At 51.0% G+C, this 26,632-nt stretch overlaps 1 protein-coding gene across 5 annotated transcripts in view; it reads right to left on the bottom strand.

Moving 5' to 3' along the window:
- The window catches only part of DTX2 (deltex E3 ubiquitin ligase 2), a 68,223-nt gene that overhangs the window by 4,898 nt on the left and 36,693 nt on the right, over positions 1-26,632 (bottom strand). For 3 of the 5 annotated variants that reach the window (XM_023503779.2, XM_031967989.1, XM_031967988.1), the window contains exons 3-5: positions 23,200-23,830; positions 7,931-8,064; positions 4,023-4,163 (exon numbers count right to left, since the gene is read on the bottom strand). In XM_023503779.2, coding sequence (XP_023359547.1) covers positions 4,023-4,163; positions 7,931-8,064; positions 23,200-23,830 — 906 coding nt within the window. The remainder of the gene's footprint in view (positions 1-4,022; positions 4,164-7,930; positions 8,065-23,199; positions 23,831-26,632) is intronic. The other 2 variants (XM_031967990.1, XM_031967992.1) reach the window with 2 other exon arrangements.

Raw genomic sequence — 26,632 nt, 5'->3', positions numbered from 1 at the left:
AACCCATTGCCCATTTCCCCCAGGGAAGGGCCGACCTTGGGGGCAGAACAAGACCCTGGTCAAGGCCAGCCTGGAAACTGGTTTGGCAAATTTTACACATTTGATTAGGAAGGAAAAAATGTGTGTTAATTAAACATAAAATTTTAAACAGTTAAAAAGCAAATGACCAGAGAATAAATGAGCGAACTGGCAAGTAGGTCCTTGGGTAGAAAGAGTAAAAGCCTGATGCCCGCCCCACCCCCCCGCCTGTATAGCAGCTGAGGTGCTAGAGGGAGGCCCGAGGATCTGTGGGCTGAATACTGAGCAAAGCACAGAAAGGAGCCCCTCAAGAGCATTCTCAGTGCTGGGAGTCTAGGAACGAAAGTCGAAGGAAACTGTAAGAGGTTATAGATTAATGAAAATGTAATTGAAATTGAATAATTGAATCCAAGAATGGAATGGTGCACGGGTGTTCCAAAAATGGCTGCAAAGCTAAGTTTTAAAAGAAGGACTGAAGACCAGGATCATCAATTTAGAGCTAGAAGAAACTTGAGAGCCTCTGAACCATCCTCCTCATTTACCCAATGAGGAAAGCGTGGCCTAATTCCGCTTATTTTGAATTCAAAGCCTCTTACCTCTACAGTGGTCCAGCCAGCCACCTAGAGTGACCCAGGCTGAAACTCCTTCCCCAACACACAAAGGCTTCTGGGAAGAAGCCACTGGTGAAAGGGGGCAGGAAGAATCAAGAACATAAATGTCGAGCTTCCCTCACAGACAAAAAGCAATCTTCAGAGCATATCTTTGTCCCAGGGGAGCTGGATTTCTTGCCCTAAGGAAGATGCACTGTGAAAAACAAAGTCTTCCAGATTCTTGGGTCCCTAAAGGGCATCAGAACAAGACCCAGCAGCTCCCCCAGGCTGAGCAAACAGGCAAGAATGAGACCTTACTGGAACCAATTGCCAGCCAATAATATTAACTCTGTCCCATTAACAATGAGTTCCTTGAAAATTCACCGTCATTTCTATGCCCTATTATTTATACTTCCTCTTATAAGATTCTTGTTTTTCATCCTAAGCAGGGGAAAGCAATGCTTTGAGGAGTACCGATGGAACGTAAGCCCCTCGAAGGCAGGATTTCTGTATCACCTGTGTTTAGAGCAGAAGCTTAAAGAAATAATTACTGGAAAAAACAAAACCAAAATGTGAAATTATGACCGTATTTAGCCCCCAAAAGAGCTCCTTAGTGAAGAGAGGCCAAAAACTTTAATTAAGTCAATACTTTTTTTTCTTCTATTCTTTATTGGAAGAGATAATTCTCTGTGACAAGGAGAGATATATGGGAAAATGCAGATAATGAAGAAAAATGAATGATCTATGAAAACTTAAGTTTTTAAAATATTTGGTAGGTGCTAGAATCTAGGGGGACCTTCTCCTAGATAAACCAGTGGGCACCTGTCAAGGCACACTCGGTCTGCTCCGTGCCATAGTCCATAATGACTTTTCTATCTGGGAGACAACTTAACTCCATTCATTTAGCAGGATCGTGGGCCTTGAGCCCCCTCTTTCTAAAGACGAGCCATTGTGGCCCGGGTAAGTTATGTGGCTTGTCCCAGGTGCCTCGGATAGCAATTGGCAGAGTTCTGATTGGAAGCTGGGTGGCCTGATTACAAGCCGGCACTCTGCCCACTGGCCCCCATCTAGTTCTTTAGTATAAAATAGTCAACTGTAAATTGATGATGCTCATTGTTCTAATTAGCCTTAATTTGGGGGTATTCTAATAGCTCCAAGCCGATAACTCCTAAAGAAGACCAAGCAACAGAGTGAGCCCCAGAGACTGAAGCACAAGAGCCCCACGGGCAGCACTCTTCGGAATGACCTCTAACTTCTGGGGGACATAGGAGCCGCCTCAGGGCCGCCCTTGGCATTTCTAGAAGCAGCAAGTCTGCCCTCGAGAGGCTGGAGTCGAGGGGACCCACACTAGTTCCTTCCCACTCTCCTCTTCTCAGGACAACGGAATGGAAGATGTGGCAGGCCGGGAGATGACTCTGGGCTACACCTTCCAGCTCGAGACCAAAAGGTAAAGCTGCTCCACTCGGGCCCAAATCCAGCCTCCCAGTGAGGTCTGGAGAACGGTGAAAAGTACCAGGTTAATACTCTGGGAGGAGGTCTTTGTCCTCAGCCATAAAACTGATGGGGAAATTGAGCCTAGAAATGGCAGCTCAAGGACACATTGCATCCTTAGGGATGGCAGCTGTATTGGAACCAGGGCACTGGGAAGCTGGAGGGAGGGCACACGTGCACGTTAAATGATTTCTGAGGCCGATTCGATGACCAGGTGGAGCCCCCAGCAGACAGCCTCCTTTCCCTCATTCAGAGCTCCAAGTGCAGGTTTTCTCTGATGGAAAAGGGGGAAAAATGTACCAATTGTTTCTAAGCTACCATGAGTATTTTATCCATTTTGTGTGTCTGTGTATGAGTTCCTGGGAATTCTCTCTGCCTTCCGCATTTTCTGTGGGGGGGGGGGGGGGGGGGGGGGGGGGGGGGGGGGGGGGGGGGGGGGGGGGGGGGGGGGGGGGGGGGGGAAACAAAGGCTGTCCCTATACCCAGCATGCACTCCCTTATGTGTCTGTACAGGAAAGGGCCGGAAGCCCTGCTGCTTGTTGTTTGGTTGTTTGCAAGGCAACAAGGGTTAAGGGACTGGCCCAGGGTCCGACAGCCAGTACCTGTTAAATGTCCGAGGCCAGATCCGAACTTTCTTTGTTGCTTTGCCTATGGCTGCCTAGGTTAATGGTGACCTAAACACAAACGATACCTAGGATACATTACTTTCCTTGAGGACCGAGGTGGTGGCAAGTCATGGGGACATTTTAGGGTCACCACCAAGACCGTCTGTGTGACCCAGAGACTGCAGAGTTTAGCTAGGAAAAGCCTATAAGTGTTTATTAGTCACTGGGCAAAGCACTGGGGACATAGAGAGACAGATGCTATCCTTGGGGCCCTCTGGGAGCCCATGATACGTAAAGGCTGTACACCAGCGACAGAAGGGACCTGAGGGGGATGGCACCGGCAGTGGGGGGGAGCAGGAAGAAGAGAGGGCAGCAGTGGGGTCTGGGCTCAGTCCTTTTCTCAGATTAACTCTGTGCAGGATGAGGGGCAATGTCCCAGAGGCCAGGAGCTATCTCCCCACTGGGAGCCACCCGCGGTGGCTAGCATGTTAGACTTGGGATTAGAGAGACCCAGGTTCAAATTCTGTCTGACAGTTCTTAGCCATGCTTGCTCTCCGAGATGGGCCCAGCAGCATCTACTTCAGAGAGCTGCTAGTTGGCAGGTCCTGTGTGCCAGTCATGAGCTCCTGGTTATCATCGTTATTCTCCATTTCCCTCCTAAGTGGTTTTTTAAATGACAGTGGCAGAAACACTTGGATCTCATCCCATCTAGCCCTTTCCTTCTCTTCGGGCAGAAGCAGAGGAATCCCGCCCAAGGTCCCAGAGTTCAGACAGGCTTAGGACACAGCTGGCCTCTGTTTCTTTCCCCTGACCCCAGGGAGCTAAGAATGGCTCCCAAATTTAAGCCAAGAGGTTTCCGGGGAGTCGGGTGGAATGTCTCATTCGATGGGCGCTCCCTAACACAGATGAGCGACTATTATTCATGCCCCCAGTGCAGGGGGGTGGGCCTGAGGCCGTCTCTTGGGCAGTGCAGGAGATTCATGGAAGGGGCAACATATGCCCTGGCTGTCCCCTTCATGCTCCCTGCAGAAACTTCCGCTCAACCATCGCTACGTCACTTAGGGGGACAAGGCTGTTCCCGCACGGCCACCACGGCCCCCCTCCCTAGAAAAAGCTGAGACCAGGGCTCACGCACAGAGGCAGCTGAGCCGGGGCTGGAAATCGCCCGCGGCAGAGGGGGAGGAGCAGCGGGGCTCCGACCCCGAGGAGGCCGCGGAGACAAGAGAGGAGGAGGGCGTGCGAGGCCGCGGAGACGAGAGAGGAGCGCTGCGTAAGCAGAGACAGGAGGAGGCGGGGAGCGCGGGTGAACAGCAACTACCTTTCACGGACCCTTTCCTCAGTCTCTTGACTGAGCTGTGATTTTTAGTGGGCATACAGGAGGCAGGAGGGCTGGCAGGCTGTGGTGCGCGAGTAAGACACACGGGGAGTCCGATGGCTGACATCAGAACACTCGTCATGCCTATACGGGGTGAGGGTGGGATGGGGGTGAAGGCAAACATGCAGACAGGGAGAAACAGGGGGAGAAACAATAAAAGGAATCAATTAAGCAAGTAAAAAGTAAAAGCCCCCCAGACCCAAATCAAACTCGAGCCAAAGCCAGTGACCTCTGGGAGCCCCGACCCCCCCCCCCCCCCGACCACCAGGCCGGGGGCCCGGCATTCCAGGGGCACAACCTGGGGCGGGGAGTGTGGGCGCGAGCCCCCCCGATCCCCATCGTCACTTAGCGCCCAGCTCGTGCCGGCCAGGCCCCTTTGTGCTGTTGGCCGGGGCCGGGCCGGGGTCAGAGCAGCTTCGGCAGCGACTGCAGCAGCTTCACTGAGGACGGAGCGGTCAGAGACGACAGAAAGGAGACGGGTTAGAAGCACGAGAGCCAGGGCGCAGCCTCGGCTGGGGCAGGACGCCCAGGACCCTCTGACCTGAGGCTTTCCTAACCGCCCCCCGACCCCCAACCACACTAGCCGGCTTAGGCAGGGCAAACGGGAGGCCTCCGGCCTTGAGAGACTGCCCCACCCAGAACATCACATCCTCCAAAATCTCTGATTTCATTTGGGAAGAGGGGGCACAGGGCACTGAGACCACTGCCCCCAGAGGCCTGTGGACTGACCAGCACTCTCACCTTACCACTGCTCCCGGGTCGCCAGAGAGACGCCCAGACTTCAAAAGCTGTATCAGCGGATCAAGCTCACAGAAAGCACTAATTGCCCTTCTGCTAATCCTGGGCTAAATGTGCAGAAACCGAACCCGGCCCCTCCACTATCCAGCCTTTCTCTTTCAGAAGGAAAATGGGAGTCACCACGGATTGACGTGACCGTGACCAGCTAAGGGACCAAGGGCCTGGGACTCTAGACATCCACGATTCCATCAGGGCTTCCTTGCTTTAGTTTAATTAGAACTAATAACAAAGAAGGCTCTTACCCAGGAGGACTTGAGTAGCAAAAGAAAGAAAATGCAAAGGGGTCGGTGGGACCAGAAGGCTAAGGCCACAGGACAGGGGATAAAAGATCTAGTTTCCAAGTCCCCACTGTCGTAGGGACCACACTCCCTCCCTCAGCCCCATCCCAGAGGTTCCCTATCTCCATCAGCCTCCCCTGCACCATCCCCCCAACTCTGCTTCAACTACTCTGTCCACTTGGGCCCCTTCTGGTCACCCACAGAGAACCCACCCTGGTTCGGGCCCCGTTACCTTGGATTATGGGGAAAAGCAAAGAGGGCAGCCCGCCCGCAGTCCCTCCCCCACTCCCCAGCCTGGCCGGGGGAGTCCCTTGCTCAAGTTTGGGCCTCGGTTCTGGTTCCCGGACCAGCTTCTTGGTGAAACTGCGGCAGAAGGGGCCCCAAGCGCCGGTGTTTGTGCAGAAGCACAACTCCGACACAAGCTTCCTTCCCAAGGCCCCTCCCAAACTCAGGAAGTTTATTAAAGGTAAGAGCAAGGGCAACGGGCCGCTAGGGGGCGCCACAGTGCACAGAGCGCCAGGCCTGGGGCTGGGACCCTGCTCTTCCCGAGTTCAAATCCGGCTTCAGACACTTAGCAGAGTGAGCCCAGGCCGGTCACTTCTGTAAAAGGAGCTGGACAGAGAAGGCGATGGGCAGCCCCCCTCCCTCCCCCCCGTATCTTTGCCTAGAAAACCCCACACGGGGTCATCCAGAGCTGGAAACAACTGAACAACCAGGACACGTGGGGGTCTTGAGCCACTCTCCTCCCAACCCTCCACCTGCCCAGGCCTCAAGAACGGCTTGAGCCCCACAGAGAGCCCCCTCCCTGGGACGTCTGGCCCGTGGCTCCCACTTCTCGCAGGCTGTGGCTCCTCTGGCCTCCTGCTGCGACCTAAACAGTCAGAGCAGGAGGGCAGGGAGGCCCGGGGCCTGGGGGCAGAGACCGGTTTTAGACACCCCAGCTGCTGCTGCTCCAAAAAAGGAAAAAAGTCAAGGGGGTGTTTTAGATTCGGAGCCTGGACTGCCCCTTGTTCAAGTACCTAATTGTCATTTAGCAAATACGTGACTTGATGGGCATCCTCCCTGCCACCCTAGGCCAGACTTGATCCTTCTGCACACGCTCACGCCCGGGGTTGTGACCTCTGTTGCACATCGCATCCCTTCATCGCAGCCTCTGGTGCTGGCCACTGGGGGGGGAGGGGGACCCCTTCTATCAGTGTCTCCCCGGGTTCCCCACAGAATGGCGGCAGGGCCCGCTGGCTGGCCCCATCCAGGGATCTCAGCCGCTTGTTCTCTGCCCGGGCTCTCGCTGACCACGGCTCTGCCCCCACTTAAGCATCTCTCTGGGGCCAGCTCAACTCTCTCCATCCTGAACTTCCATAATCCTCAAAGCTCCCTGGGAGAATCTGGAGGACTGTAGCTCACTGGCCTCTCTCCCCTGGATCCGTGACCTCCCGGGTCCTCCTGGGGAGGCTCCTAAGTGTACATATTCCCTGGCTGCGGATCAGGCTCCCATCTTGCTGCCACCTCCTCTTCCTGTGTGACCCGAACCTCCCTGGACCCCAGGTCATGTAAAATGAGGAGGTGGGTACTTTGAACCCCAGACCACTTGGTCCATGTTCGTGCCCCATCCTAGGCTCGTCCACTTCCTGCCTCTAACCGAGCCCTGAGAAAGCCCCAGCTCTTCCACTGCATCTGGGCCCTCTCTGGGTGTCCTGATCTCTATCGGGCCCAAAGGGCTCTGGAGGGATGGTGGCCCTGCCCGGCCCTCTCCCCCCCCCCCCCCCCCCCCCCCCCCCCCGCCCGCAGTCTGACTCATTCCCACTTCACACGTCACCTCCCGGGGATCAGGGCCCTCTGAGCGTAGAACCAGACTGCCAATCCTGGAGGACGGAGGCTCCCACCTCCCAATCCCGCCCACACAGAGCCTTGCGGCCTACAATCAGGTGCTCTACAAAGAAGTGCAGGAAGAAACCAAAGGCTGCAGAAGACTGATTAATACGGGGCTAAGGAAGAAAGCTTACTGGGAGATTCCCAGTCTGTGATTAACAGAAGAGCTCGGATGACAAAGAACATGGGTTCTCATGGCTGAGGACAGGCCGCCTCCCTCAGCTTCCTCCTGAGAGACATCACTTGGGAACACCAGATGACCACAAAGGTGAACCCAGGAAAGAACCCAGAGGCCCCAGAAGCCCCTCGGGCTCCACCCCAGCCCCGCTGCCGGCCAAGATGGTTCCTGGTGCCCGAGATGCTCTCTGGCAGCCTCCTCATTACAAGCCCCCTTGCCATCCTCCATGAGGCCTCTTGAACATATAATAAGCGATTCATCAGCAAATCCTTATGAGGGAAAAAAGGGAAAAGGTTCGCAGAGATTGTGGCCCCAGCCAGACTGGGCTTGTCAGGCTACAGAAAGGCTACGCCATCTCCCCGTGCTGATTTTTTCCAAGCTCTTGCCACATCTCCCAGATTGAAGCATCTCACTTTGTCCTGCAGAAGGGGAAGGGGCAGCTTCCCGCTCTGATCTCACCCTCTGGCCACAAGAATAGTCCGAGACTTGAGGTCACAACTGTTCAATTTCTCAAAAAGGAATCTTTTAAATACAAAATCCTTTAGGAAAAGAAAACCGCCAACCCTTGATCTAGCTTTTGGAAGGTCACCCGGGAGCATGACCAGGCCCCCGGAGGTCACAGCGTAACGAAGAAGGGCTCAAATGCTCTCAGAGAGCCCTTGGGCTTCATCAGAACCCCAAGAAGCCAGGTGCGGCCCCACCCCCCCCCCAGCACCCCAGAGCCTTACCTGCGAGGGCCTGCTGGACTTTGCTTGGCTTCGGCATCTGCACGGGCACGCTGGGGACACTAGCAGGGGCACTCACGGAGGGGTTGTTGGGGACGCTGGCGGGGACGGTCACAGGGAGGCCTGGGAAGGAACTACTGGAGAAGGAAGAAAACAAGGAAAAGTCTGTAGCTGATCTTCAGTGGAGTCAGAAGCAAGCCATCCGGGCCCTGCTCCACCATGTCCCAGTTCCGGGACCAGGCCGCCCGTGTGCCAGCACAGGCCTTCCCAACTTTGCCGTCACCGCCTGAGTGGCTGACAAATCCACCCTCCTCTGGGACCTCTGGGACCAAGACCAAGCGCCACCTTCCTCAGAGCTATTTCAACGACGAGCAGCCATCACCTGCTCAGACGCTGGGAGGACAGGGAGAAAGCCAGGCCAGCAAACACCCACTGAGACGGGCAAGAGAACAAAGCCCAGAGAGACCTGCCCAGAGAGACCCGCCTGGAGGCTGGGGCCAGGCTAACCCAATGCCGGACCCGCAGAGGGTCGGGCCTGGCTCCCACCACCCCGACGACGGCCAAAGAGCCTCGATGTGCACGTGGAGAAGTTCTAAGACCGGATATTTATGGAGCGTCTTCGGCATCATGGGGTGCGGGACAGAGGACAGATGCACAGATTTAGAGAAGGCCCCTGTGCTCATAACTTAGGCTCATAACTTCTTTATTATAAAGAATAAAGCAAGGAAATAACACTAGGGTTCCCAGAAAGGAGAGATGTCGTGGAGGAGAGGAGAGAAGAATGGCAGCTGAGATCAATTTTAAAGGATGAGTCATGGGCAAGGAAATAGGGTGGAAAGAGACCACAGACCTGGGGAAGGGAAAGGCAGTGGGGGGGAGCATAAGGGAGGAGTCCTAAGGGACGGCCCCAAAGCGGAATCGTTCCTGATCCTGGACGGCCATTGTGTAGGGGCAACAGGGAACCCTGGAAGGGTCTGAGCAGAACAGAATTCCTCATCAACAGAGAGGCAAAGAGTGAATGTAGAAAAATGCCGGATCTGGAGTCAAGAGGCCCAGATTCAAATGGGGCTCCTTACTTAGGTAAACCACTCCTCTCTCTGAGCTTCCATCTTTCCGTGTGAAAATGCAAACTGTAAAATGCAGGAATTGGAGCCAAGGACCAGGAAGTTCCCTCAAGCTCTAGAACCGTGAGCTCCAAGTCTGGAGGGAGAAGAAAACTCCAGGCAAAGTCCAGGCTGACCCCAATGAGAGACTAAGCCCAGGGAGGCGGGCCAGAGGCCTGAGAGACTCCATTTGGATGGACCTTATCAAGTAAGAAAGGCAAAAAGAATCAAAAATCTCCAATTGGGAAACAAGGTTGCTCACTATCACCATTACGGTATTAAAAATGTTAGCTTTAGCAAAAAAAAGAAAAAGAAATGGAAGGAATTAAGAGTTGGTAATGAGAGAACAAAATTATCACTGTTTGCAGATGATATGATGGTATACTTAGAGAACCCTAGGGAATCAACTAAAAAACTACCAGAAACAATGAACAACTTTAGCAAAATTGCAGGATACAAAATAAATCCACATAAATCATCAATAATTCTATAAGTTACCAACAAAGTCCAGGAGCAAGAGATAGAAATTTCATTTAAAATAACTGCAGATAATATTTCTGGGAGTTTACCTGCCAAGACAAAGCCAGAAACTATATGAGTCCAATTACAAAACACTTTTCACACAGAGTTTGATCTAAACAACTGGAAGAACTATCAAGTACTCATGGGTAGACTGAGCTAATATTATAAAAATGACAACTCTGCCTAAATTAATCTCCTTATCCAATGCCATACCAATCAAACTGCCAAGAAGTTACTTTATAGAGCTAGAAAAAATAACAAAATTCTTCTGGAAGAACAAAAGGTCAAGAATTTCAAGAGAATTAATGAAAAAAATGCAAATGAAGCTAGGCTGTACCAGACCTAAAATTGTATTATAAAGCAGTGGTCATCAAAACCATTTGATACTGGCTAAGAAATAGAGGAGTTGATCAGTGGAATAGCTTAAGTTCACAAGACACAAAAGTCAATAACTATAGAATCTAGTGTTTAATAGACCCAAAGACTCCAGCTTCTGGGATAAGAACTCACTATTTAACAAAAATTGCTGAGAAAATTGGAAACTGGTACGGTAGAAACTAGACACTGACCAACACTTAACACCCTACACCAAGATAAGGTTAAAATGGGTTCATGATGTACACCTAATGGGTGATATTATAAGTAATTCTGGAAAACATGAGATCGTTTATCTCTCAGAGTTATGAAGAAGGGAGGAATTTATGGCCAAAGAACCAGAGAACATTATGATAGGCAAAATAAATGAATCTGTTACATTAAATTCAAGTTTTGTACAAACAAAACCAACGCAGCCAAGATTAAAAGGGAAACAGTATCCTGGGGAAAAAAAATTTATGTTCAAGGTCTCTGATAAAGGCCTCATTTCTAAAATATAGAAAGAATTGACTCAAATTTATAACAACACTAGCCATTTCCCAACTGATAAAGAGAGCACATGAATTAACAATTTTCAGATGAAGAAATTAAAGGTATTTCTAGTCATATGAAAAAATGCTGTCACTATTGATTAGAGAAATGCAAATTAAGACAATTCTGAGGTACCTCTAAAGATCTCTCAGAGTGGCTAAGATGACAGGAAAAAATAAAGATAAATACAGAAGGGATTTGAGGATATGAGGGGGATATGAGGAAACTGGGAGAAGGCGGTTAGAAAAGATGGGCTCTGCTCTCCGGAAGCTCAGTTCTGATGAGGGACACAATACGTGCTGGGGCTTCAGCCATGAGTAAGTTGGAAAGGTCTCCTGGTCCTCAGGGTGCAAGGAATGGAAAAGCAGACGCCCTTTTTGGATGTCATTTCCACTGACAAATACCTATCAGCTACGGGTTTTTTACATTGCATCCTGGATAGCTGGAGCTCCCGCAGCAACACGACGACGACGGGCTCTTGGGTCGGGTCTCAGGCTATCTCCATTGGGGTCTGAGCTGTCTGCCATGTGCTGCCCCTGTTTCTGCTAAGCCGGCTTACGGGCCAGAAGCTGCTGTGGATAGCCGGCAGCTTCTCCAAAGGCCTCTCCAGATGACAGACGGCCAGAGGTGGAACCGGGGCTGTGGGAGGTGCTACCCCTCCAGGCCTCCTCTGCTTCTCCGCCTGCTGGTGACGACTGGTCAGCAGCTGTCATGGGCAAGGCGGGCTCCTTCTCCTCAAGGACAGCTGCAAGGGCTGGAAGCTAGACCACTGGTCTGGGGCCCACCACTATTTCCGGGGCTCTTAGGTTCAGGACCTGGGCTGTCTTCGTCAAGGTCTAAGGGGAGACAGTGCTGAAGGACTTGTCTCCGGTCTCTGTCAGGCTTCCCCTTGGCTCACCCTGAGAGTGAAGTACACCGGAGGGGAGGTGGGATGCAAGGCAACAGGAAAGCCGCTGTGAAGCGAGGAATAATGAGATCTGGCAACTGACCCCAGAAACGTGGGCTGCAGGGGAGAGAGGATCTGCCCCCCGACCTGCTGAGCTAGGTAACCGGAAGGAGGCTGGGGAAGGCTGGATGGGGCCTCCAAGACCCGCTGCATCTGAGGGGCTTCCAGGTGGCACCAAGAGAGACTCCAAGGAGGGGGGGTCCAGATTGGCCTTTTCCCACCACGGTAAATCCTGTCTCCCCTCATTAAATAATGCAAACCGAAGCCCACTCCCCCTCAGTGGGGGGATTCCTTTCATGACACAAACCACTAAATTCATGCAGAATGGAGACCCTCCAGTGGGCCTCGTCCTGCTTCGAAGGAGCCTTTGTTCCTGCAGCTGTGACCTAGTATACACAGGGGGACATCCCCTTCCCCCAATCACTTCTGTCAATTATCACTGCTAAGAACAGAAGTGTGGGCAACCCTGTCAGGAGCCTCCCTTACCCCAAGCATTATTAGCGAGGGACCAAGTGCAAATAGCCTTTGTTTTCCTCTGTTTCCCACCACTCCTCCTTCTCCCTTCTTGAAAACACCTCTGGGACGCGGGGACAAGAATTTTAAAAGACCTTTTTTATCCTTGTTTTTCAAAAATAGAACAGACGCTCCAGAGCATAGCATCTCTATGTGGTGGAAAACATGCACATGTATGAATGTACCAACTGTCTACAGAACCAGACGTCAAACTACGCTGCAAAGCAGCGGTCCTCAGAACTGACACAGAGGTTCAACTGGGAAGCAGACCGGGGGACAGACTAAATAAAGGACAATCAGAAAGAATGGAACTCAATAACTCAGTTTCAATAAACCAGAAAACACAAACTATTTAGGAAAGAACTCCCCATTTGATAAAAATTGCTGAAAAATGGGAATGCCCAACTCCTTCCACCCAGATTCTAAATGGTCATGTGACTTTAATATCAAAAACTGCATCATTGAGAAATCAGAAGAGAAACAGATCATTTAACTTTCATGGGTATAAGTAGGAGATGTATTTTTAATCAAACAAGGGAACAGAAGCACTTAAAAGGATAAAAAGATTTTATAAGAGAAATCTGAAAAGCTTTCGCACAAACAAAATTAAGTGTTCAAATGGGGGGGAAATCTTTGTAGCAAATTTCTCTGATAACAGCTTGATATATATTTAATTGATAGATAACAGGTATATCTAATCAATAGATAAAAGCCACTCCCCTCCAGACAAGTGATCAAAAGATATGAAGAGTTCTCCAAAAGAGAGTGTAGTTATTATTGTTTTTAGTTGTTTTTCAGTTATATCTGAGTCTTCCTGGCGCCATTTTGATTTTCTTGGTAAAGAAGGCATTTCCTTCTCCAACTTATTCTACAGATGAGGATGTGTGTGTGTGTGTGTGTGTGAGAGAGAGAGAGAGAAAGAGAGATGAGAGAGACAGAATCAGAGAGGGAGAGAAACATAGAGACAGAGAGAGAGAGAGAGAGGGAAGGAAGATGGAAGGGAGGGAGGGAGAGAGTGTGTATGTGTAATATTGTAATACAAGATATCATAAGATACAAGAAACAATAAATAAAATGAATATAGAGGCCCACGGAAATATTCATACGAACAGATAGTGAATTAAACAAAGCCAAGAAAACAACATATAATCAGAAAACAACAAAAAAATCAGAAGTGAGTGTTGCAAAATTACAAAGCTCGGCAGGAGTGGGAGGTCCATGAATGAGATACACTGAGATATAATCATCAGGCTGATTTTTTTTCACTCCTTTTCTGTATTTAAAAATACTACTTGCTATATGGCTTGACTTTCTATTTTTAAAAAGAAGTAGTAGTTAATGGTGTCCTTACTCACTCTGGAGGAAATGTGTCCTGAACTGTTCAGGTCTCTGTTGCTTTCACCGTCTTCTACTGTTCTGTCTCGTGATGAAACAGGTGTGTAACAAAGTAAAAAAAAAGGCCTCTGAGCAAAACTGTCAAGATAGAGCTGCTAGGTGGAGAGAACATTGACAAATTCACCATGTGATCGACCCTCTGTATTTCTTTTACATGGAACTATTTTAAGTAGAAATAGGAACTACTTTTATTGGCTGATTTTTATGATAGTAAATAACAAATGTTCCAAAAGGGATTACTCTTTGTTCTTTATGCCCTTGGAGTCCTGAGGCGAGTCTTCAACTCCTGAGCTCCAAAGTGACAGCTATGCCGGGGAGCTTCTCTCTCTTATTTCCACGGGACTATTTGGGAAGCCCCTCTGCCGCCATTATTGTTCCTGGGGGCTGGGTGCACCAGCTGGAAACCCCACAGGCAGGAAGGGAGAAAGGCATCTCTCAAACAGAGAAGCACTGACAGAACCTCAACATACGCAGCCTGCTGCGTGGGACTCCAAAGGGCCTTCCGGGGAGAGGTGTGTGGTCATTAGCCCTAACCCTAAATGCTCTGCTATGTCTGCTGGCTCTCCAGATGCCCACTAGAGACTTGCCCAAGATTACACAGACGGGCACTGGACTCCAGGCCCAGGCTCCTTCTGTGGTATCCAGGGGCTGCTAAGTAAACAAGACAAGCGGGCAGTCTACCCGCCAACAAGCCTCTGGGGAGCTCAAGCTAAGTCATTTCCAAATGACTTTCTCCTTACTCACCTGTGCAAGTTTTGCAAGTACTTAATGAAGGCTGTTAGAACTCTATTCCCTTTATCCTAAGGCGGGTTTTGCGCACAGCCCAGAGACACACAGAAGCCAAGTTCTGAGTTGGAAACAGTGGCCCAAAGGTGAAACACTCTCAGCCTCGATCCCTGCCTTTCTCAACAGAACTGGCTTTCCTCCTATTGGTTAGTTCATAGTAACAATTATAAAACAAAACAAAACAAACAAACAAACAAAAAAAAAAAACACACATAAAGACAGACAAAAAGACTAAAAGAAAGGAGGAAGGAGCAAAATTCAGCTGTCAGCTGCCAGAAAAAGCGGGAGCTGCAAAGGCCAGGTGTGCCAGTTACAGAAGTGGGCATTCGCGCCCCCCCCCCAGGACTCCTCCCTACCCCTGCCCAGAACTGAGGTTACCATCAGTGCAAGGTTACCTAATCCCGTGTGGAATCTCGTAATGCCCTGAAAGCTGGCGTCTGCGATCGGGAACGCCACCTCCCAGGTACACAAGGAGGAGACTCCAAGGCCTCCCCCTTCCCCCCCCAGGCCCAGTGAGCTAAAAGGATCTGTTGCTTGGAGAAAGAAAAGCAACAAACTATTCTCATCCCAAAGAATGCAGACAATTCAAGAGAGGAGAATGGGAAGGCTCTGGGAAGAAAGGAGGAGGGATCCCCAGGCCCAAGCAGAGGGCCCTGGCTCACACCCACGAGTGGTTGTAAGGTCCAAGTGACTGGTTATTTCTACTCCTTCTGCAAAAGCAAGCACGGCCTCCCAGCAGTTCGGAGCCTCAGAGTCTGAGGCCTATGGAATCAGGGAAGCTAATTAAGAGCCTCAGATCACCCTCACCCTCTAAAGAGCCCTGATTCAAACCTAGTCCTAGGGAGGGGGAGATAAACATGCCAGGGACTGGCCACCTGCACCCCAAAACTCCCCTCCATGGCCACGGCTCTGGATTTCCCAGCTCTAGACAATCATTTAGAGGCTAAACATAACAAATGTGCTTCCTAGGGCCCAGGAAATGAAATTCAGCCAGGAGTTAATAACTAAACAAGAAGAATGTGTTGGTTCACTGGGGATGAGGCTGAGGAGGTTGACTCCCGGCCCCCACCCCCCAAAGCAGCAGCAAGAACTGCATCCAGACCTCCGCTGCTCCCCATGTCAAGGCTTAGGGCCTGAAGCCACTCCTGAGGACTAAGGGGAAGCAAAGATGAAAAAGTAGCCCCTGTGCTCAGAGCCCTCGGGGGAAGGGCTGGATTCCCACCTTGAACTTGGGGCCACAACCCCAGCAGAGCAGCACATTTCAAGATGAAAGCCCCCTCGGGCTGAGAAGCGACACTGGTTGTCAAACAACCGGAGGGTCTTGCTGGTTTTAACTACAACATCTAAAGGTGAAGCCTGCAGATTCTCAGATCCACCAAGGTCTTCCCAGAAAGGAGAAAGTGCCCCGAGAGCTCACTGGGCTCCAGAAGCACTGACCCAGACTCTACCCTCAGACCTGGGGGCCAAGGTCCCTTCGAACAACCCAACCTCGACTCCAACAACTTGTCCCTCTGTTCTCCTGAGCCCCCTACAGGAGAGGCAGGCTGGGTCCACAGTACCTGTGACGCTGCTTCCTTCATGCCTCTGGTTCCCTGCCCCTTCATCTCCTCCTAAGCTTCTTCTTCAGCTTCCCTGCCCCCTCAGGCCCTCTGTGGTCCCCACCTCTGACCCTCTTCCAATCATTGACTTGATATCACAACAAATTTACGCTCTCTAGTCAAACTGCTCTTGCTGCTGAAGAACATGGATTCTCCCTTGACGGGGAACTGCAAGATTACATCGTTTCCCACCAAGGAGCTGGCCTAAAATTTCCCTTCCACAAGGCCTGCGCCATCCCCTCTCAGCAGATGTCTTCCAAGTCTGCCCTGGTCTTCCGGAAGCTCACTAATTTCTTCACTCACACATCCAAAAAAAAAAAAAAAAAAAAAGATTAACTCAAAATTGACCATCAATAGAATCAACCAAACTTGCTCAGAACTATTTATCCTTAAATCAATCTCCAGATAAAAAGTAATCACTGTGGAGCCCCTAAGTGGTGCAGTGGCTAGAGCTCCAACCCTGAAGTCAGGAAGATTTGAGTTCAAATCAGGCCTCAGACACTTAATACTTCCTGGCTGTGTGACCCTGGACAAGTCACTTGCCTCCCATTGCCTCAGCCAAAAAAAATTAATAATAATAATCCTCCCTCCCTCCCTCCAGGTGCACGAGTTGATACTTGGCTCACTGTGTTGGTACAAGTCTGACTTTGCCTCCCTTAAGTTCCATTATTTCTAAGCTTTGTCAGGATGACGCATTTGTAGACCACTGCAATACTCCCCTCCCCAACTCTGGGCTACTGGACCAAAGTCGTCCAGGGGGCCCGTGCTGCGGGACCCCTCTCGGAAGTGACCAATCACAGAAGCATTCTCTTGAATACGCTCAGCCTGAGTCCCCGGGCCTGCCTCTGGGCAACTCCAGGGAACACAGCTGATTACCATCTGCCCACGTTTCTCTGCAAACCTTATAAAACATTAGGGTTTCCCACACTGTCATATAACCATTCATCTACTGATGAACATTGGGAGGGGGAGGGAATATGTGTGGGGTGAAAGTGCATTTGGGCTGAATGTGAACACGTGCGTACGTGTGTGAGTGTGTACAATACATGTGTGAGAGTTTCCAACTGAAGTGAAAAATCACTTTTTGTTTTTTATAATACTTCCAAGGTATATTTTCCAAAGGAAGAGTAATGGTAACAGTAAGAGTGAGCATTTACATAGCACTTTGAATAATGTTAATTCCTCTCATATTAGAATGAGGGTGCTTTTAGGAGCCTCATTTTACAGATGGGAACACTGAGATACAGAGGTTAAGTTCTAGGTTCAGGTAAAACCGTTAATCAACGTCCGAGTCATTACTGAAAGTGCGGATCACTTTGGGTCACTTTTACTGTCTGCTTCCGGGCTGATCTCCCAAGGGATTCTGCAAGTTTGCAAATTCAGCAGGGAAGAAAGAAAGGACTTCTCCCTTTCCTCTTGACCTTGCCCTGGCTAGCTGGATAGCTATTGGATAGCTGCGCCCATGTGACAAATGGAAGCCGGCACCCCTCCCCTGCTGTTTTTATGAGGCCTTTGGACTAGAACCTGAACTTTCTTCAAGCTGTATTTTTCTTCTCTGCACCTGCTCACTCCGGGGCCCTCACTCCTGACCCACTGCAGACTGAGAATGATGCTGGGCCTTTTTCACAGCTTCTCAGCTATCAGAGCTGTCCCATTTCTATCTGCCACACGTGTTCTAAATTGCTTCCCAATATGATGTTTTTCTTTTAATTTTAATTTAAATTCATTTTTAATTATACTTTCTGTTGTACAGAAATGTTTTCTTTTCATAGGGTCAAACATATCTTCCATCTCTATTAACTCTACCAAATTAAAAAAAAAATCCGCCTTCACAAATGAGATATTTCATTGTTTTTTCTCATTTTTTTTTTAAGTTATTTTGGAGCTGTGTGACCCTGGACAAGTCACTTAACCCCAATTGCATCAGAGGGGGGGGGGGAGTTATTTTGGACGATGGTTTAAGTCCTTTAGCTGGAATTCTTTGTATATCTCTTCCTTGGACACACTTGTGCCTGTATGTTTTTAATAAGAAGAATCATTTCTAGGATTTATACAATGCCTACTGTGTGCTGGGCACTGTGCAAAAAGCTTTACAACTATACCTCATTTGGTCTTCACAATAACCTCATCAATTAAGGGCTGTTACCAAGGCCATCCAACAGATGAGTAAACTGAGGCAGAGAAGCAATTTCCCCAAATCATAGCTGTTCAGTGTGTGAGAACATGAAGATCGCTGACTGTGTTTATTTCTCCAGAGGCACCTGAACTTCTAAGCCTCAGTTTCCCCAGATGACAACATTAGGGGCAGGAACATGTGTAAGACAATTGGTTCTGAAGGTGTCCCAGAGCTCCAGGCCCTGCAGGGACAATCTGGGGGTGAGGGCGGGAGGCGGGGAGAGGGGGAGCAGCTGGGCTGGGCTCTGGGGGAATTAGGGAAGCACTCCTGCCATGGCCCCAGTCCCAGACTCCATGAAGCCTCAGGGCCTCTTCTCCCCGATGGCCAAGGTCAGGCCCCGGAGCCCTAGAAGCCACACTAGCTGTGGCTCAGGAGAGCTCCCTGAGCAGTGCTGTCCCACCTCAGAGCAACTGTGCTCCATGCCGAGAGCACGTTCCCTCAACTCTTAAGAGACCCAGCTCCAGCAACACCTTGTGGACGAAAGCTTCATCCTAAGTGCTGGTGGTCCCTCTCCCAAGTTACCGTGTAGAGCTGGCGGCTTCCTATTTAAGTGCATTGTTCTTTTTTTATTTATTTGCACGTGCGTGTGCCTGCTGGCCGTTTCTCCCATTGCATCTAGCTCCTTGTGGAGGGAGTGATTTTATTTTTTGTTCTAATCTCCTCAGACTGTAGCACAGGGCCCGACACACAGCAAGTGCTCAATAAATGCTTCGGGACTAAAAATAAGCGAGCAACCTAACTAATGCGCAAAAGTATTACCTGCCACAGGAAGCACAAGCTGAAAGTTTTATTGCAGATGAATCACCGCAAGACTCCACACTGAAACAGCTCTACAGACCTTCCGCCCACACAAGAGAACTGTAACCCACTCAGTCCCTAGTACCACGAGAGCAGCCAGGTCCCTTACCGACACATGGGCCGCCAGGCTCCCCATGACAAAGCACGCGGCACCACACGCACCTGCCTGGCAAGGGTGGGCCAGGCCTTCCCTGCTGCCACCCACCAGGCCACCGTTTCAGGGATCTGTTGGCCCTGGCCTAATTCCTTGCCCTTGAGGCCTTCTGAGAATGCAGCCACAGGCCCAGTCATCAGAGCAGCGAGTGGAAACGTTTCACGGGTGTGTCTCTTTCTGGGAGAGCCAAGGAGACCGGCCCTAGCAAAGAGCAGTCGGGGAGCAAGAGCACAGGAACTCCAGCTAAAGGGAAGGCCTGAGGTACCATGAGCATCACTGCTCTGGGGGCCCCACTGAGGGGGGCGAGTCTTCCTGAGCATCCTTAGGCCATTGGCCTGCTTGTGCTCATGACAAGAAAAGCCGAATTATCCAAGAGCAGCCCTAACCTCCCTCCAACCTTCCGAACGTCCCAAATTTTTTCCTGGTCAACTACTCAGTCTAGCTGGACTAACTGATTATTTAGTTAAGAGGGAAAATGGGCAGGAACTCCAGGCTGGTTCCAAAGAGAACGTTCCTGGGTTCTCCAAGGTCCCGGAAGCCAGGCCTACCTGGGCCCGTCCAAGCCCTCCGCACCTTGCTTTCTGGCCCAGCTCCCCACTGCCCTCGGCCCCACCCCACACAGCACCCGACAAAGCAAACCGTTCCTACTGGCGTCTCTCATTTCCCAAAGAGACTGGGTCCTTGAGGCAGGGGCCTCTTTAAAATGTAGGGATAAATATCTGATTAACCTGGAGAAGCCATGCAATCTGGACCGGGAGTCAGAACCAGGAGGCCTCGAGAACAGAGAGCCTGGAGATCTTTCAGGTCCTTTTCCTCCCCCTCGAACCTCTTGCCATGCCAGGGGCTCCCCTCTTTGGGGCCAGACACATGCAGACGTGACAGCTAGCTGCAGGATGCTGTTGGCTGGCTCTGCTGGGCCAGGCCACCGAGGGCAGAGAGGTACACTCCCAGCCCTGCAATAGGGAACCCGGAAGGTTTCGGCAGAGAATTAGTTTCCCGGGATTGATGCTTGTTCACCCAAAAGTTTCCGAAGCATCTGGGGCCACAAGCTAAAACCACAAACTCCAGCCGCTGCCAAGCATGCTGGGATCGGTCTAACAGCCCGAGCTGTCCCCGGGCCCCCTCTGCATCCAGCCCGAGCATGGCCTCCGAAGGGCAGCCACCTTTCTCTCTTAGTCAGCACGACCACAGACACAAACAAGAAAGGCCGTGGGTGGCCCAACGGGTAGAGTACGAGACTTGGAATCAGAAGAATCTCTCCGACACTAGCTACGTGGCTCTGGGAAAGTCCTCCAAGCTTTCTCAGATCCCACTTCTTCATCTGAAAATGAAGTAAAAGAGCAGCCGCTCCCTCACAGGGCCATTGTGAGGCTCAAATAAGATGCCTTTTGCAAAGAACTGTGTGACCCATACATTGTATCTAGGATATACTATGACATAGTCAACATATATAGGACTGCTTGCCATCTGGGGGAGGGCGTGGAGGGTGGGAGGAAAAAATCGGAACAGAAGTGAGTGCAAGGGATAATGTTATAAAAAAAATTACCCTAGCATGGATTCTGTCGATAAAAAGTTATTATAAAAAAAAAAAAAAAAAAAAAAAGAACTGTGTGACCTTTGAGAAGGCAGCCCTGGCTTCCAACATCCTGCTACCTTCTTTCCATTAGAAGGATCACCTTTCTCAGAGCCACCTGAAACGCCTTCTCCATCCTTTCTATCCGATATCCCCCAAAGTCCCATCTGAGCCTCTGAGTAGCACTGCTTTGGAAGGTGTTTTACATCATTTATTGTCCTACTGAGTCTCCTACCAACTCTTAAAGGTGGGAAACAGGTGTTATCACTGTGGAAATAGACTGAGACACTACTCCCCCTGAGTCCCCAGAATTATGTGGCTAGGAAAGCCCGGAGCCCGGGATCTGACTGTCAGTGTTCCTTTCTTTGCATAATACTGCTTGGTCCTCCCCCCCAAAAAAAATAATCTGGACACTGTATGACAATTGCCAGGTCCTACCTGGTGGTCTGACCATCTCACCCGCCCTTAAACTACTCTGCACATGAGCCAGGCCACAAGCCCACCATCCTCTGCCCATCTTTCACAGTCCTCTGCACTCTGGTCTATTGGCAGAGCCAAGAATTGGTCCAATCATTCTGGAACCATGTGGGCAATACTGCCAAGCCAGTCCTACTCCATGGCCCCCAAAGCCCTGCCATCTGCCTCAGGAGAGCGGAGTCTTTCCACCCTACTGACAAGTGAACTTGTATATGTGTTCAGAGTGCGAGCTCCTTGAAAGCAGACAGGGTTGGTGGGCCCAGTGCTGAGCAGTGCCCGGCCCCAGGGAGTGCCTGATGAATGCTTTTCCAGTCCATCATCCCGAGAGCCAGTGACCCTCACTACCAGGGCTCGGGAAGAACAAAAATGGCCTGTACGCCCAATGCTTACAAAGAACTGGAAAGAAAGAGATGTGGGAAACGAACCGTGCTCTCTGAACAGAACAGACAGGGCTCGCTGCAAACACGAGGGATTCAGAGAAACATAGGAAGACTCGTCTGAACTGATACAAAACCAGGAGTACGGAGCAACAGCTACAATCGTGACAAGGAAGCATCAGTGAGAGGCAGTGGCCAGCCCTGGCTCCAGAGAACAGATAAATACTTCCCTCTTCTCCTGAGAGGTACAAAACTATACATTGAGCGATTAGCTGGCTGGCTTCTGTGAATTCAACTTTAAAATATCCTGATCACCGAATTTTAAAAGCAGCAGCTTCCTCTGCAAGTCCCCTGTATTTGCAAACGTGCCCCCTGGAAGGTCTTTGTCCGGAGGCTTCACTGGGCTGCTGCCAAAGGGTCTGTGCCACGGACAGTGAAGACGTCCCGCTCTGGATCCCGCTTATCCTTCCAAGCTCCCTGTAGTCCGACATCTTCGATGGGAGAAGCCTCCGCTTTCACTCAGCCCAGGGCTCCCTTCTTCCCTCTCTAAGTGCCCCGAGGCAGCACCACATGGTCCGACGGGTCACCCCACTCTGACAGACTGTACTTTCCCCACCTCTTCCCCAAATAATCTGGCCTAGAATAAATCCAGAAGGCAGCCCAGAAAGAGCTTCCAGTCAATGTCACAGAATCCCAGAAGGGGTAGTCAGAGTCATTTAATCTTGTCCAACAAGTACTCAAACATCTTTTCTACAATGTTCTTGAGAACTAGTCAGCCGACCTCACTCCCTGCTTCAGCTCCCCCCACCCCTTCCCCCCCAAAGAGTTGTAACTTTTAAATAACAACAATAATGGTGATAATAAATACGACTATTTATCGAGCACTTTGAGGCTGACCTCATTTGATCGCCATCTTACAGCCAGCAGAGCTTAAGAGACCTTCTTGGGGTCACACAGCTGAAGACTCCCAGACAGGGTTGAAGCCCCGGTAACTGCCATGGGCCCAGCCCACCTGCTGGGCCACCCCCCACCCCCCACTCCTTGCTCTGTTCAACCCCACCTTCAGAACCCTCTCCCACACGACAGGCCTGAAAGTGCACAAAGAGTCTCCCCTTCCAGCTCCTCAACGAGCCCGACCTGGCATGGCCCCGAGATCTCCAGTCCTCCTGGCTGCCCCTTCTTGAGGCCGTCCAGCTCGTCAAACTCAGTGCCCAGAACCAGAACCCTCCGGTCGGCTCTGACCAGGTCAGTAGCCAGAGAGAGATCTCAGCTCTCTGGGCCCAAAGACGACACTCCTGGGAAGTCAGCTCAGGAAGTGCTCCCGAGCCTTCTTTGGCCGAGCTTTTACGCTGCCTGAAAGCTATGACATGGAGATTCTGGGGGGCACAGCCCACCTTGGGCCAACACAGACTGTGCCTACCTCTTCAGCTAGCCCAAGTGGAGAAGGGAAGGGTAGGTGGGCATCATCTGCAAGGCTGGCACCTGTGCCAAGCGCATTCACACAAGCCAAGAGCCTGGCTCCAACTCTCTCCCTGGGATCCCCAATAATTGGTCAGAACCCAAGCCAGCAAGTGCTCCCCGGGTCCCTGCAGCGGCGGGCACCATGCCAGGCACTGTGGAGAAGCAGAAGCACCCCTGCCCTCAAGGATCTTCTGTTCCCTAGAACAGGGCCCAACAGCCAAGTTGGCAGCCTGGCTGACCGGGGCAGGACGCAGGCAGCCCCGTTGGAGCCCAGGACCCTCCACTTCACAGAAAGGCAAAGGGAAGAGAAGGCCCACGGGCAGCAGAGACGCTTATTGGGGCTCAGAACCCGATCCGGTCACAAAGACGCAGGCCGTGGCCTTAAACGTGCCGGCTTGGGATGAAGCTGCCCCAGACAAATGGGTGGCAAGCCCAACTCACAGGTGGACGGGCAGGGGAGAGCAATGACAAGGGATGAAGGAAGTACCTGGTTTTAGCTGCACTGGGTCCTGGGGGCGGGCGCTGAGGTACAAGGTGTGGAAGGCTGGACGGGTAGACAGGGACCACTCCCATGACGGGGGCCACCACGCCCCAGGGGTTGGCCGCATTGAGCCTCGGCGCGGACCGGGCCCCCGACAGGGAAGGCTTGCTGTAGGGCGCGTAGCCCGTGTACATGCCCATGGGGGCGGTCCGGTGGGCAGGCTGCGGCGCCACATACGCAGGCAGGTGGGTCATCGAGTGCCGGTAACGGTTGTTGACGGGGCCGGAGCCGCTGTTGGCGAGGCACTGGTGGCACGAGCAAGTCAGCCCCGGGTGGCCAGGCAGGGCGATAACGGCCGTCACGGGATAGGCGGGGCCCTGGCGCCGCTGCACGCGCCGGCGGTAGCCGGACGTCTTGTTGACCTGCGTGTGGGTGCTGCAGTCCACCTCGTAGTTGTAGCCCAGGGGAGAGAGGTCCACCAGCTGGATCCCCTGGGAGAGCTGCTGCTCCAGGTACTCACAGATGCTCATCTCGTAGGCCGTCCAGGAGCCATCGTCGTTCAGCCACTCCCAGAGCACGCCCTTGCCCGGGGCCGACTGCTGCGGATAGAGATGGCGCCGCACTGACCGCATGGTCCCTGTATCAACACACATTTTACACAGGAGTCAGACATGGCCTATACAGGAAGGTTCGGAGGAACGGGTGGCAAGCAGCGGGTTCCATTACGGACCACCGCCCTAAAGAGTAAGCGGGAAAAGGAAATCCGTCCTTCGAGGCTCTTGGCAGCTAAGCAACTCCCAGCTGGGCATGTCCCTGGCGAGCGCCATGAGAGCACTTGATCCCCACAGGGGGTCTGCCTACCCATGGGGGATGGGCTAGATCCAGGCCTCCCTCCTCCCCAGAGGATTAGCCCAGGCGCGGCCTTCCCGGCAGGAAGGAATGGCAAAGTGTAGACCTTGGGGGTTGTTCTGGAGCAAAGGGAAGGTTACAGAAAAAGGGCAATGAAGGGAGCCATGGAGGGCCATCTGCACCAGGATGGGAGCGGGAAAATAAGCACCAATGCCCATTTTTTTTCCTGGAATTTGGTGGCCTTGAGTCTTATTTATTGTCATCATTGTCTCAAACTGTGGACAGTCCTTCCCATTTCTGGAAGAAAGTCAGAGGTGAAGACAGCAAGTGGGACTCAGGGAGGTGACATCCCCTTGGTCCTAAGTGGCAGGGCCAGGTCCTACCTGAGGTTCTGTCTCCAACAACCTTTGTACATCTCCAATCCCACATTTACCAAAGGAAGGAGAGACGATCCTTAATTGTCTTTTCAGTTCTAACACTGAACACCTACAATTCTCTAAAATCAACTTCCAAAAGACTCACATGCACTGATGCTGAGAGAAGTGAGCAGAAGCAAGAGAAGATAGTGCACAGCAAGTCTACAGGATGATCAACTGTGATGGATGTGGCTCTTTTCAGTATGTGCCTCTTTTCAGTATGTGCCTTCCAGTGATGGAAGGCAATTTCAATGGACTTATTATGGAAAGAGCCACGTGTATCCAGAGAGAGAACTATGGAGACTGAATGGGGATCAAACTCAGTATTTTCACTTTTTTGGTTACTGTTTTGTTTGCTTAATTTTTTCCCTTCTGATCCAATTTTTCTTGCACAGCATGACGAATATGAGATGTTTAATAGAACTGCACGTGTTTAACGTGTATCAGATTGTCTGTTGTTCGGGGGGAAGGAGGGTGGGAAAATTTGGAACAGAAGCTTTTGTAAAAGTGAATATTAAATCTACCTTTGCATGTATTTGGAAAAATAAACTACTACGTAAAAAAAAAAAAAAATCAACTTCCAAGAGCTCTAAGGACTTCACACAATTCCTTCTCTATCCAGCTGAAAGTTACACAGCAAGGAAAGCTTATAAGTCACTTAGAAAACCCTTCCCCGCCCCCTTCTTACATCACAACGTGAAAACAGGCGAAGGGAGCTAAACACGCCAGACATGGGCCTCGAGTCTTCCTCCCTCGACTTACCCTACCAATAGGGCTCCCACACCTCCAATCAACACTGCTTTCTACTCTTGACATTCAGAATGACGCCTGATCTTCAGAAAATGAGCACAATGGCAAGAGAGGGACGCAACAGAATAAAAATGGCCATGGAAAGAAGTTGTCCATTTACACTTTCACCCTTAACTATAGGTGAAGGGCCTTGGGAGAAACTGCCTGCCAGGTCCCCATTCTTTTCCCATTGTGGTCATTTGGATTCAAAAGCAAGGGGGATCTCTAGGGCTTGTCAGAGGCTGCCTTAGATTTCTGGCCTTCCATACGTTAATTAGGTAAGAAAATGGAGGCTGATATGTTTATTGACCTGAACCAAATAATCACCCCTAAAGAGAAAGAAATACCATCTCCTGAGACATCTCATGATCTAAAGAAATTCCCAGAGCCAGTGCCTCGGGCCTAATTCTTGGAACTCTCATGTTCTAGGTTATGATATCAAGTATTCATTTTTGAAATGTTTTTCATTTCATCTCCACTAGTCAGAGAGGAGGCACAGAGCTGGATGGACAGCCCGGTCTAAAGTGGCTCTGGGTAAGTGCCTATTAAATCGCGAGATAAAGAGTATCTTTGGTATAACTCAGAGACAGTCCCTCCTCTAGGAAGGAGACAGTGAAAACAACTGGCTAAGTGTTATATTAGGCCACAATAGCAAGATCGAGACAAGTCCCATATAAAGTCACTAGGGAAAAAAGGGACTCAGAAAAACTCGGGGCACTCTCCTAGGTAGCCGAGCGTCAGTTCACGGCAGGTTCAGATCCTGGAACGGGGGCCACACACCAAAACGGCCGGGCGGGCCCATCATCTGGCCGGAGTCAAATCCAAGTCTATTTAGTCCCTGGGAGGGAATCAACACTATGGCAGTCTGAGGCAGAAGAGAGGCAAGAGCACATCCCACCGAGACCTGCAGGAGAGACCCTGAGTGGAGGGGAAGCAAGCAAAGCCAGCAAAAAGCTCCAAGATTCTGTTCACATTCACCACAACTACAATGAGCCCTCCCCAAAGAAGGGAGAGGGATCGGGAACAGGAACCCTGCTGGACGCCTAAAGGCTGGAAGAGATTATGTATCAATCAATGGAGGGACAGACAGAGAACACAGGCAAACCGCCTCAGCGGGCCACTTCTCCTCCATCTGGGACGGCCCAGGCCTCTCTCTGCGGCTGTCGCTGCTAGCACGGCCTAAAACCAGCTTCCTGTTATCGCTTCCTTTCGAGAGACCCAAGTGGAGTCAGGGCAGAGCAGACACCACCCTCCGAAACCAGGAAACAGCAAAGAGGATGCCCTAGTGAGAGAGTTCTCCTCCGTTCTAGTTCCAGCAGGAAAGGCTGGTGCTTTATTGGCAGCAACAGGCCTGATTCAGCCCCAGACCAAAAAGTTCCAATGAC

This window comes from Sarcophilus harrisii, chromosome 4 (genome assembly GCF_902635505.1).
Source record: "Sarcophilus harrisii chromosome 4, mSarHar1.11, whole genome shotgun sequence".
Lineage (NCBI taxonomy): Eukaryota > Metazoa > Chordata > Mammalia > Dasyuromorphia > Dasyuridae > Sarcophilus > Sarcophilus harrisii.
Note: the sequence above shows the minus strand (reverse complement) of the source record. Positions and strands in the feature narration are given on the sequence as shown.